At 39.6% G+C, this 13,249-nt stretch overlaps 1 protein-coding gene across 2 annotated transcripts in view; it reads right to left on the bottom strand.

Annotated features, from left to right (window-relative positions):
- Nucleotides 1-13,249, bottom strand: part of Tpgs2 (tubulin polyglutamylase complex subunit 2) — a 55,030-nt gene that overhangs the window by 24,414 nt on the left and 17,367 nt on the right. For both annotated transcript variants that reach the window (XM_048442602.3, XM_048442601.3), the window contains exon 2: nucleotides 10,986-11,065. In XM_048442602.3, coding sequence (XP_048298559.3) covers nucleotides 10,986-11,065 — 80 coding nt within the window. The remainder of the gene's footprint in view (nucleotides 1-10,985; nucleotides 11,066-13,249) is intronic.

Raw genomic sequence — 13,249 nt, 5'->3', positions numbered from 1 at the left:
ATGGACTCAATTCACCTATAAAAAGGCACAGACTAAGAGACTGGATACGAAAACAGGATCCAACATTCTGCTGTTTACAAGAAACACACCTCAACCACAAAGACAGACATCTACTCAGAGTAAAGGGATGGGAAAAGGTTTTTCAAGCAAACGGACCTAAGAAACAAGCAGGTGTGGCCATTCTAATCTCCAACAAAATTGACTTCAAACTAAAATCAATCAGAAGAGATGGAGATGGACATTTTATACTCATAACAGGAACAATTCATCAGGAGGAAGTCTCAATCCTGAATATCTACACCCCTAATATAAAGCCTCCTACTTATGTAAAAGAAACACTTCTAGAACTCAAGGCAGTCATCAAACCACACACACTAATAGTAGGAGACTTCAACACTCCTCTCTCACCAATGGACAGGTCAATCAGACAGAAACCTAACAGAGAAATAAGAGAATTATTGGAGGTATTGAATCAAATGGACTTAACAGACATCTATAGAACATTCCACCCAAATAGGAAAGAATATACCTTCTTCTCTGCAGCTCATGGAACCTTCTCGAAAATTGACCACATACTGGGTAACAAAGCAAACTTCCACAGATACAAAAAAATATTAGTAACCACCTGTGTCTTGTCAGACCACCATGGATTAAAGTTAGAATTCAAGAACAGTGCTACCCCCAGGAAGCCATCAAATTCATGGAAGTTGAACAGTCAACTACTGAATCACCCCTGGGTCAAGGAAGAAATAAAGAAAGAAATTAAAGTCTTCCTTGAATTTAATGAAAATAAAGACACAACATACTCAAACCTATGGGACACTATGAAAGCAGTGCTAAGAGGAAAGTTCATAGCACTAAGTGCCCAATTAAAGAAAACGGAGAAAGCACACATTGGAGACTTAACAGCACACTTGAAAGCTCTCGAAAAAAAAGAAGCTGATTCACCCAGGAGGAGTAGAAGACTGGAAATAATCAAACTGAGGGCTGAAATCAACAAAATAGAAACACAGAAAACAATCCAAAGAATCAATGAATCAAAAAGCTGGTTCTTGGAGAAAATCAACAAGATCGACAAATCCCTATTCAAATTCATCAAACGGCAGAGAGAGAACATGGAAATTAATAAGATCAGAAATGAAAAGGGGGACATAACCACAGACACAGAGGAAATCCAGAGAATCATTAGATCTTACTACGAAAATTTATATGCCACAAAGTTGGAAAATGTAAAGGAAATGGACATTTTTTTACATAAGTACCATATACCAAAGTTGAACCAAGAAGAGGTGAGCAATCTAAATAGACCTGTCAGTCGTGAAGAATTAGAAGCTGTTATTAAAAATCTCCCTACCAAAAAAAGCCCAGGACCAGATGGTTTCAATGCAGAATTCTACCGGAACTTCCAGGAAGAGCTAATACCTATACTCCTTAATGTATTTCACAATATAGAAACAGAAGAATCACTGCCAAACTCTTTTTATGAAGCTACAGTTACCCTGATACCAAAACCACACAAAGACACAACCAGGAAAGAGAATTACAGACCAATATCACTCATGAACATTGACGCAAAAATACTCAATAAAATACTGGCAAACCGAATCCAAGAATACATTAGGAAAATTATCCATTATGATCAAGTGGGCTTCATCCCAGAGATGTAGGGTTGGTTCAACATATGCAAATCTATCAATGTAATCCATCATATAAATAAACTGAAAGATAAAAACCATATGATCATTGCATTGGATGCTGAAAAAGCATTTGACAAAATTCAAGACCCATTTATGATAAAGGTGTTGGAGAGAGTAGGGATACAAGGATCATACCTAAATATAATAAAAGCAATATACAGCAAGCCGTCAGCTAACATCAAATTGAATGGAGAGAAACTCAAAGCCTTTCCACTAAAATCAGGAACACGACAAGGCTGTCCACTCTCACCATTCCTCTTCAATATAGTGCTTGAAGTTCTAGCAATAGCAATAAGACAACATAAGGGGATCAAGGGGATTCGAATTGGAAAAGATGAAGTTAAACTTTCGTTATTTGCAGACGATATGATAGTGTACATCAGCGACCCCAAAAACTCTACCAAAGAACTCCTACAGTTGATAAACACCTTTAGTAATGTGGCAGGATACAAGATCAACTCCAAAAAATCAGTAGCCCTCCTTTACACAAAGGACAAAGAAGCAGAGAGGGAAATCAGAGAAACATCACCTTTCATGATAACCACAAATAGCATAAAATATCTTGGGGTTACTCTAACCAAGGAAGTGAAAGACCTATTTGACAAGAACTTTAAGTCTTTGAAGAAAGAAATTGAGGAGGATACCAGAAAATGGAAAGACCTTCCCTGCTCTTGGATTGGGAGAATCAACATAGTAAAAATGGCAATTCTACCAAAAGCAATCTATAGATTCAATGCAATTCCCATCAAAATCCCATCAAACTTCTTCACAGAACTTGAGAGAACAATAATCAAGTTTATATGGCAAAACAAAAAACCCAGGATAGCCAAAACAATCTTATACAATAAAGGGACCTCTGGAGGCATTACCATCCCTGACTTCAAACTCTATTACAGAGCAACAGTATTGAAAACAGCTTGGTATTGGCATAACAACAGAGAAGTCGACCTATGGAATCGAATAGAAGACCCGGGTATTAACCCACAAACTTATGAACACCTGATTTTTGACAAGGGAGCTAAAGCTATACAATGGAAGAAAGATAGCATCTTTAACAAATGGTGCTGGCATAACTGGATGTCAACCTGTAGAAGAATGAAAATAGATCCATATCTATCACCATGCACAAAACTCAGGTCCAAATGGATTAAAGACATCAACATTAATCCGACCACTTTGAACCTGATAGAAGAGAAAGTGGGAAGTAGTCTACAAGATATAGGCACAGGAGACCACTTCCTAAGCAGAACCCCAGGAGCGCAGACAATAAGAGAAACAATAAATAAATGGGACCTACTGAAACTGAGAAGCTTCGGTAAAGCAAAGGACACTGTCAGTAAGACAAAAAGGCTACCTTCTGACTGGGAAAAGATCTTCACAAACCCTTCAACAGATAAAGGTCTGATCTCCAAAATATACAAAGAACTCAAGAAACTAGACACTAAAACTCTAATTAACCCAATTAAAAAATGGGGTACTGAACTTAACAGAGAATTCACAACAGATGAACTTCGAATGGCTAAAAAGCACTTAAGGTCATGCTCAACCTCCTTAGCGATCAAGGAAATGCAAATCAAAACAACTTTGAGATATCATCTTACACCCGTCAGAATAGCCAAACTCAAAAACATCAATGATAGCCTATGCTGGAGAGGATGTGGAATGAGGGGAACACTCATCCATTGTTGGTGGGAATGCAAACTTGTGCAGCCACTGTGGAAATCAGTGTGGCGGTTTCTCAGGAAACTGGGAGTCAACCTCCCTCAGGACCCAGCAATTCCACTCTTGGGAATATACCCTAGAGATTCCCTAACATACTACAAAAGCATTTGTTCTACTATGTTCATAGCAGCACTATTTATAATAGCCAGAACCTGGAAACAGCCTAGGTGCCCCTCAATAGAAGAATGGTTTAAAAAGGTGTGGAACATATACACATTAGAGTTTTACTCAGTGGTAAAAAAACCAATGACATCTTGAATTTTGCATGCAAATGGATGGAAATAGAAAACGCTTTACTGAGTGAGGTAAGCCAGACCCAAAAAGAGGAACACGGTATGTATTCACTCATAAGTGGATTCTAACCATAATTAAAGGTCTTTGAGCCTATTATTCGTGATCCTAGAGAAGCTAAATAAGAAGATGAACCTGATGAAGATTATTTAGCTATCCGCCAGGAGGTAGGAAATAGACAAGAGTCCCAGGTAACCTTGGGTGCATGGGGGGGTGGGAGGGTTGTCGGAAAGGGAGAGGGTTAGAGAGAAGGGAGTAGGGGAGGATTGGGGAAAGATCAGGGGACTGGGATGGGGGGGAGGGAGGAAGGATGGATATGGGATCAGGCAAGTATATACCTCAACTAAGGGAATCATTTTAGGGTTTACAAGAGACTTGATTATAAAGGGGATCCCCGGTCCAAGGAGAGATCCCCAGATGGTTCTCTGGACAGAGGAGAGGGTGCCTGAACCGGCCTTGGCCCACAACCATACTGATGAATATTTTGCATGTCACCATAGAACCCTCATCTGGCGATGGATGGAGATGGAGGCAGAGAACCACGTTGGAACACTGGACCTAGCTCCCTAGGTCCAAATGAGAGGCAGAAGGAAAGAGATCGTGAGCAAAGAAGGCAAGGGCACAGGAAACCATCCGACGTTGGATGGCGATACAGATGGAGACCCATATTGGAACACCGAACTGAGCACTCCACAGTCCAAATGAGGAACAGAATGATGAAGAAAATAAAAAAAGTCATCAGGACTGCGAGGGATGCGAGCACCCACTGATACAAGGGGACTGATATAATGAGAGTTCACCAAGGCCTGTTGGACTGGGACTGAACGAGGACGTGATCCAACCAGATTCTCTGAATGTGGCTGGCCCGGAGCCTTTTTGAAAAGCCATTGACAATGACACTGGGACTTGCTTCCTCTGCATATACTGGATTTTGGCGCTCCAGTCTGTTTGGACTCTCACCTTCCCTGGACCTGGAGGGAGGGGGGAGGAACTCGAACTTCCCACAGGGCAGGAAACCCTGACTGCTCTAGGGGATGGAGAGGGAGGAGGAGAGGGAGTGGGGGGAGTGGGAGGGTGTTGGGAGGAGGGGCTGAAATGGAAACTTTTATAATTTAATAAAAAAAAAAGAGTCTTACCAGCAGAATAGATCAAGCAGAAGGAAGATTTCCAAGAATTAAAAAATGCCTTTCAAATGCACAGGCCACCATCAAGACTGAAAACTATTATGAGTATTCAGAAGAAGGGAGAAGCAAAGAAAATGTATGCAAGAAAGTAATTGCTGAAAATAATTGGCAATTGGGAAAAATGCCAAATCTTGGTACAGATACTCATAATTCAGTCTAGGAAGTTCAAGGTCTTGGTGAAGAGACTAATATTCAGTCTAGAAGTTCAAAGGCTGAAATAATGCACTGGTTCTCAGCCTTCCTAATGCTGTGGCCCTTTAATACAATTCCTCAGGTTGTGGTGACTCCCAAACATAAAATTATTTCATTGCTACTTCATAACTGTAATTTTTCTACTGCTATAAATCATAATGTAAATATTTTTGGAGACAGAGGTTTGCCAAAGGGGTTGAGATCCACAGGTTGAGAATCACTGTCATAATGTATTCCAACAAGGAAAGAAACGTGGATAACATGGTACAAGAAAACTATCTAAAGTATAAAAATAATTTAAGAACAGAAACACTTTTATTGAACTAGTGATGTACCTAGATTAGTAAAACATACATCTGGATACGTACGCTAGAGTATTCCTAGACAGCATTAACAGGCAGGAGACCCATCCTAAATGTGTGTGGTGTGGGGGGCAGTATCCCATAAGATAAGGTCCTGGTGGAGTACAAAGCAGGAAAGGAGAATCCCACCAGCACCAGCAATTCTCTTTGTTTCCTGGCCACCATGATAGAAGCTGCTCTGCTTTGCCATACCCTCCCTCCATAATTGATTAAAACCTCCAAAATTGTAAGACAGACTTCATTTGTTTCTCTACCTTAAACTAAAGTAAACCCAGAAGAGCTTAACAGCATACTTCTTCAGAAATCATACAAATGAGGAGAAAATTGGCTATGTTCAAGGCTTTTAAATATTATGAATTATTAAATCTTCCTAAGATAAGTAGACACTGTGGGATTCATTACCACAAGACTGCTACTACAAGAAATGCTTCACACTTGAAGTGAAAGAATGATGTGCTGGTTTTGTTGCCAATTTCTCACACTCCAGAATCACCTGAAAAGAAAGCTTCAGTGACAGATTATCTAGATCATGTAACCTGTGATCATATCTATGGGGGATTATCTTGATTGCTTATGATAACTGATGTGTCTACTGTGAGTAGAACTGTTCCTTAGGCAGGGGACCTCAGAGTGTGTAAGTATAGAGATGGAAGTGAGAGAAAGTCAGCATGCACACATTTATTTTTCTCTGTTCTTGACTGAGAATATGGCTACCTGTTTCAAGTCCCTTCAATGATGGGCTATAACTTGGAAATGTGAGCTAAAATAACCTTGTCTCTCTTAAGTTGTTTTGATCAGGGTATTCAGGGGGAGCAACAGAATGGAAACTAGGAAAGTTGATAGTCACGTTCATGAAAACACAGCAAAGTTACAAAAAACAAAATGAAAACAACCCGCAGCAGAGCAGAAATACGAGAGAGAGAGAGAGAGACAGAGAGAGAGGAGAATGAAAATGAATAATAACACTAGATAACCAAAACAGAATGAGCAATAGGAGAGGAAAAAAGGCATGCAGGCTCTAGAAAATTAACAGATTAAATAAGAAAAAAATAACAAATTGACAGTACCGTCTTCATCAGCAATAACCTTAAAAGTAAAGGATTAAAGTTCCCCAATTAAAAGATACAGACTGGCTGAATGAGGAGCAAACAAAGACATAAAACCTTAACCCAATAATGTATTGCCTGTTAGAAAGTTACTTCATTAGACAGCACACTGTTGTCGAGTATTATTTTAAGAAGTGTTACAATTGTTTATGCTGTGGAACATTTTTGATGCAAAGATGTGCTGCATTCTTTTATGTTATATTTGTCTAACTCTGTGAAGCTGTGTTTCTTTGCCTGTCTAAAACAACTGATGGCTCTAATAAAGAGCTGAACAGCCAATAGCAAGGCAGGAGAAAGGAAAGGCAGGACAGGCAGAGAAAATAAATAGGGGGAGATCGAGGAGCTAGAAAAGATGGGGCCACTCACTTAGCCAGATATGGAATAAGACGGAAAGAAAAGATATACAGAAACAGAGAAAGGTCAAAAGGTAGACAAGATAATTTAAGAAAAGTCGGCTAGAAATAAGCCAAGGCAAGGCCGGTCATTCATATGCAATAATAAGTCTTCACATGATTTATTAGGGAGTTGAGTGGTGGGTTCCCTAAAAGAACAAAGAGACAAAGAATAAAACAAACAAACAAACAAGAAAAACCAACTACAGCACACAGAATCTGAGAATGCAAGAATGGAAGGTTTACGTACTGTGGTTTGGGTCTTGTCTGTCTCCCTTAAACTCATGGATTAAAGGCTTGGGAAGTGATGGAAACTTTAAATGTTTCTCATTGGAAATCTTAGAACACTGGGAGCATGTCCTTAAAGGGGATAATGGGATTTCAGCCTCTCCCTTTCCCTCCTCTGTCTTTCAGTTGCTATGAAGCAAACAGTTTTCTTTACTGCACACTCCAGCCAGGATATACCATCTTTACAAAGGCCCAAAAGCAAACAGCCAAGAAACTATAAAGATTGAAATCTCCAAAGTCATGCATCAAAACAAACTTTTCCTCTTTTCAAATTGATTTATTTCATATATTCATTATGGTAATGGAAAGTTGAACACTATAACATGCAAAAAGAAATCAAAAGTGAATAGGAGTAGGTTGTTAACTTGTATCAGATAAAATGGACTGTAAGTCAGAAAATGTACAAAGAGATGAAGGTCACTATATAAAAGAAAATGGATCAATTCAACAAAAGGAAGCATATAAATATATATGCATATGTGTGTGTGTGTGTATGTATGTATGTATGTATGTATCTTAGGATTTTTATTGCTGTGAAAAGACACTGTGACCAAGGCAACTCTTACAAAGGACAACATTTAATTGAGGTGTTAGCTTACAGTCCAGAGGTTCAGTCCATTCTCATCATGGCAGTGTGCAGGCAGACATAGTACTGGCTCTATCTTGATCGGAAGTTGACTATGACACCAAGCAAAGCTTATGCAAAAACCACTGCAAAGGCTGCCCCTGACAGATACTTCCTCCAACAAGGTCATACCTACTTCACCAATGCCAACCTCCTAACAGTGATACTCCCTTTTGGATTATGGGGGCCAATTACACTCAAACTACCATAATACATAATACCAAATATTTAATAAAAATACTTACTCTAACAGAGGAACAGATTCAAAACTAACAATAACCAGGCACTGAAGCAATTTTATTAACAGATAATTTTTACCCTTGGGTAAATCATTCATAAAAAATCAAGGAAAAAAAAACAGAGTTAAACTATACTTCAGACCTTATGGACATAACACACATCTATAGTCCAAAAAACTTCCGAATAACATTCTTTTTATTAGCACATGGAACAGTCTATAAGGAAATTATTATAAGCTGTAAAACAAGTCTCATGAAATTTAAAGAAAATTCTGACCACAATGGAAATCAGTAAGAAGGACTTAAGAAAATACAAATATATCAGTTAAACAACATTCTCTTCAGAGAAAATTGAATGAATAAAGAAATCAAAGTGAAATGTAAATATTTCCTAAAACAAGAGTGTCTCAGCTAAGCACTGAGCTGAGCTCCCAGAGTCCAACTGAAGAGATGGAGGAGCAATAATATGACCAAAGGGGTCAAGTCCATGACGGGGAAACCCACAGAAACAGTTGACCTGAGTTAGTGGAAGCTTACTGACTCCAGATTGACAATTGGGGAACCTGCATAGGACTGAACTAAGCCCTCTGAATATGGGTGACAGTTGTGTGGCCTGGGCAGTTTATGGGGCCACTGGCAGTGGGACCAGGATTTTTCCCTAGTGCATAAACTGGCTTTTTGGAACCCACTCCCTGTGGAGGGATACTTTGCTCAGTCTAGATACAGGGGTGAGGACCTTGGTCCTGACTCAAAGTGATGTGACAGACTTTGTTGACGTCCCATGGGAGACCTCTGACAAGTGGATGAGTGGTGGGGTGGGGAGAAGGTAGGGGAAGTAGAGGAGGGGAACTGGGATTGGTATGTGAAATAAAAAGATTGTTTTAAACAAATCTAAAAAAGGATTATAACAGACAAAAAACAAACAAACAAAAAAACAAGGGTATCTTAATTAGGGTTTCTATTACTGTGAAGAGACACCAGGGCCATACCAACTGTTAGAAACATTTACCTGTGGTGGCCCACTTACAGTTCAGAGGTTTGCCCATTATCATCATGACTGGGAGTATGGCGGCATGTAGGCAGACATGTTGCTAGAGAAGAAGCTGAGTGCGCTTACATGTTGACTCACAGGCAACAGGAAGTGGTCTGAGACACTGGGTAGTATCTTTCGCCCACTACCACAATGACACAATTCCTCTAACAAGGCCACACCTCTTAATAGCACCACTTCCTTTAGGTGTCATTTTTTTTCCAATCCACCACAAAGGGTAACATAAAACTTTAAATATATTACTAAAAAAAATTGACAAGGTATAGCAAAAGCAGCACTAAGAGAGGCAGTCAGTGCCTACATACACATACAGAAAAGACTCCAAATACAGACTCTAAAAATAAAACAAAGGAATGAGAAAAACAAGAATAAAGCTGAATTGCTAGAGGAAATTTCTAACTAAACAAAAACTTAGAACCAGGAGACAAATAAAGCATGAATAGACCAATAATGAGTAAGAATAGAGCAGTAATAAAGTCTCCCAATAAAAAAAACCCAGGACCGTATGGATTTATTGTAGACTTTACCATATAAGGAAAACTATTTTTATTTCTTCTCAAAGTATTCCAACATATTGAAAAGAGGCAACCCTTTCAATTTCATTTACAAAGCCAGCATTACCCTGGCACTAACTTAGACAAGGAAACAATGTGACAGAGTGGTGCCAAGGAATGGCAGAAGAGGAGGAAAGGCTGTAGATAGTTAGAGAATAATTGGGAGATGAAAAAAAAGACAGTCGTTAGACCGGGGCTTAAAAAACTGTAGCACAAGGCCCTCTGTACCTGTCATATCACTTCTTTTTTATATAAAAAATTATTCAACCAGTCACAGACCTGCATATTGATGGTTGCTTTCAATGTTTGTTCCCACAGCAAAAATGAGTTGCTGTCACAGACTGAGATGCCACAGAGTCTAAACTATTTGTTCCTTGAACAGAAAATACTTCCTGAATCTTGACTTTGACACATTTTCTACATGCTTTGTATGCAAAGGACAGATGATCAAGCAGCTAGAAGGAGAAATATACTGCAGATTTTGCTTTGTTTTATTTAGATGTTAAAGAGATGAACAAGTCCCTATAAGGAAGTTATCAATGTACCACAGAGGGAGGAATGAAGCACTAACTGAAGAGTAAGAGCTTGGGGGCTGCAGGGGACTGTCACTTGTCATGTGGGAAATGATCACAGTATACGCACAGCAGGGGTGTGTGAGGGACTTATCTTCAAGAAAACTTAGAATCTATGGCCATAATCTAAATAAGGCAGAAAAGAAAGGTATTTTGCCAAATTGTTGGGTCCCTGTAAGCCATAGTTCCATCATCACCATACTGCACTGGAGAGTCTAACCCAAGAACTGTCAGGGACTCTGTAACTATGCAATGTCACCAAGATGCTTAATAATATTGTGGTTCTCCTGGCCCCAGGATGCTGTGAAAATTCAAAGGCAGATTATTTCATTATATATGAACCATGGAAAGTCCAGATAATGGAAAGCATTTAGGTCTGATAAATTTGCAGAGGGAAACTGGGAAGTATCAGCCACAGATCCGTTAGCGGTTTCTGCAACACTTAACCATTTTCTGTCTAGTATGACGCATACTCATAGGCACCTTTTTCTTCCACACTTGGACTCGTAGTTTGTTGTGTATATACAACCTAAACATCCACTGCTTTCATAGATTACCAGGGTCAGAGAAAACACTTCGCTGGGAAAGTGGAATGAAATAGAAGCTGTGATCTGACATGATAATAAGTTTCTTGCTCTAATCATTCCTTCCAAGGGCATTTAAATTGACCTCTCTTTGTTGAAAGATGAAGATTCTACACAGAAACTTACTTGTTCCCATGAAGAAATCATATGACGTTCAGCAGGTAGCTTTTCTATTATGCTTACTTCTGTCACACCTGGGGAAGATTCTGGAAGAAGAAAAAATATGGTATAAAGTTGTAGTTGGCCTGCTCACACATTCTGTACTTTAGGTTGGTTATATGTTAATTACTACTCTATGGCTGTCCAATCCTTCTGATGAGCATTTACATCCCCTGTGAGCAAAGTAAAGGACTGTCTGATCCCTCAAAGCCCCAGTACCATAACCTTGTAGAACACAGCATACCTCAAAGAAAGACCACAACTAAACTGTCTCTACCCTCTACATTTTTCTAGTTGAATAACATACAGAGATTCTAAACTTTCAGTGATTTCACACTGGATGTCTTGACTAATGTCTATATACACAGTTAAAAGGAATAAGGAATAGCACCTCTTTAAGTTTCTATAAGAAATAAGACTTATCCAGGTATGGTGATACAGGACTTTAATCCAGCAATCAGGAATCAGAGGCAAGCAGGCAGGTATCTGTGAGATTGAGGCCAATATGGTCTACATATAGCAAGTTCCAAGACAGCCAACCCTGATTTAAAAAAAAAAAAAGGAGTTGATTTCTAACTTTCTTCTAAATAAAATTCATCTACTGGACATAACATTCCACTTGATGGAGTTCAGGATTTAAAAGCTAGACTAGGCTAGGCTAGGCATTATGGTACCAAACTCTACTGAAGTACTTGCCAGAATGAGGGAGCTGGTTCTAACAGAAGTCAAGGCTACACTGTACTAGTGTGTTTCAGGTAAGCCCAAGCTGCAAACAATGCCTAAATAAACAAACAAATTCAAAGCTGGGGTTGGGGAGATGGCACAATGGGCAAAGATTGCTATGCAGGTTTGATGTGTGGTATGGGAGGTCCTTCTGTCTATGTGTTGCTTTTATTGGTTAACGAATAAAGGAACTGCTTTGGGCCTATAGCAGAGCTATAGGGGAACAGAGCTAGGTGGGGAAAACTGGACAGAATGCTGGGAGAAGGAAGGCGGAGAGGGAGATGCTTTGGAGCTGTCTCCAGAGTCAGACGCTGGGAACTTTAGCTGGTAAGCCACTATTGTATGAGTTACAACGGGCTGCGTTGAGCAAAGTAAGCTTTTGAGGGTGTTCACAGCAACCTTCCAGAAGGGCGTGGTCTATCATACCACATTGGTCTAGAAGCAATCTACAGGGTCTCATCTTCTGTGAAAACAAAAGAAGAACCTCTTTTCCAAAGCATCATATCCTTAGACCCACATTCTGAAGTTATAATACCTTTATAATATAATGCTGGTTTAGCTTAGCCCATACAATGAAATGTCTCTCTGAACTTAGCTCCTTCACAGTCAAAAAATTTAAAGAAAATACAATAATACACATAATCCAAACTCTCTGTGAATTTTCCATCTTTACGTGGCTTATTTTTTCTTTACTTCTTTTAATCTATGACTATCTGTACTCTGTCTCTTTAAAGACTTTACCCTTTTCTTAAAGCATTAACTTTATTTTATGACTTTTAATACTTTTTTCTTTTCTCTCCCAAGCCTATGAATGTCTATCTAACACTATGACCCATTTAGAGGTCTTTTATGTCTGAATCTGTCCTACTACATTGTCTGTAATTCTCTACTGTCTAAAAGAGCTTTTAAAATACTAAACAGCTTGGTTGCAGCTGCTCTGGATGTTGGCTCCGCCTCTCTCCAATTTCAAAATGGTGGATGTACCATTTCTGCTAGCTCTGGAGCTGCCAGGTAGGAGCCGCAGTTAGCACTTTAACTCTGAGAATGAGCTTTTTATCTGAGTTACAGCCAAATCTGTCAGTCAGAGCACTGCGCAGCCTGGAAACATCTCTCTGTATGGCAGCAGAAATGCGCCATGCTCTCCTGCTTATGCAAGGCTAGTAAACCTGATCCCGCAGCATGCCCAGGCAGGGAGCGCTGAGTCACAGGCATGGTCTCAGCCACTTTCCTCCCAACCCTAGTGGGCACAGAAACACCTGGGGCCCACAAATGTCATTGAAATGCTTTATAGCCGGAGTTTGCTCTGGCAGCACAGCCCAGGAAGCCTCGTTTTAAAATGGTGCACTTTTTTCCTCCTGTGGCTGCTAAGTCAGGAAAATTTCTCTCTGGCACCCCGCCAGCAAACAGCAAAAGGCTGTGCTAAACAAAGCTGTGTTAAACTCTATATTTGTGTCTAGAATTCCTTTTAAAGCCCTCTCAGGTTTTACGTGGCATTAGTTAAGCACAAT

The sequence above is a fragment of the Myodes glareolus genome, chromosome 13 (genome assembly GCF_982192425.1).
Source record: "Myodes glareolus chromosome 13, mMyoGla1.1, whole genome shotgun sequence".
NCBI lineage: Eukaryota > Metazoa > Chordata > Mammalia > Rodentia > Cricetidae > Myodes > Myodes glareolus.
Note: the sequence above shows the minus strand (reverse complement) of the source record. Positions and strands in the feature narration are given on the sequence as shown.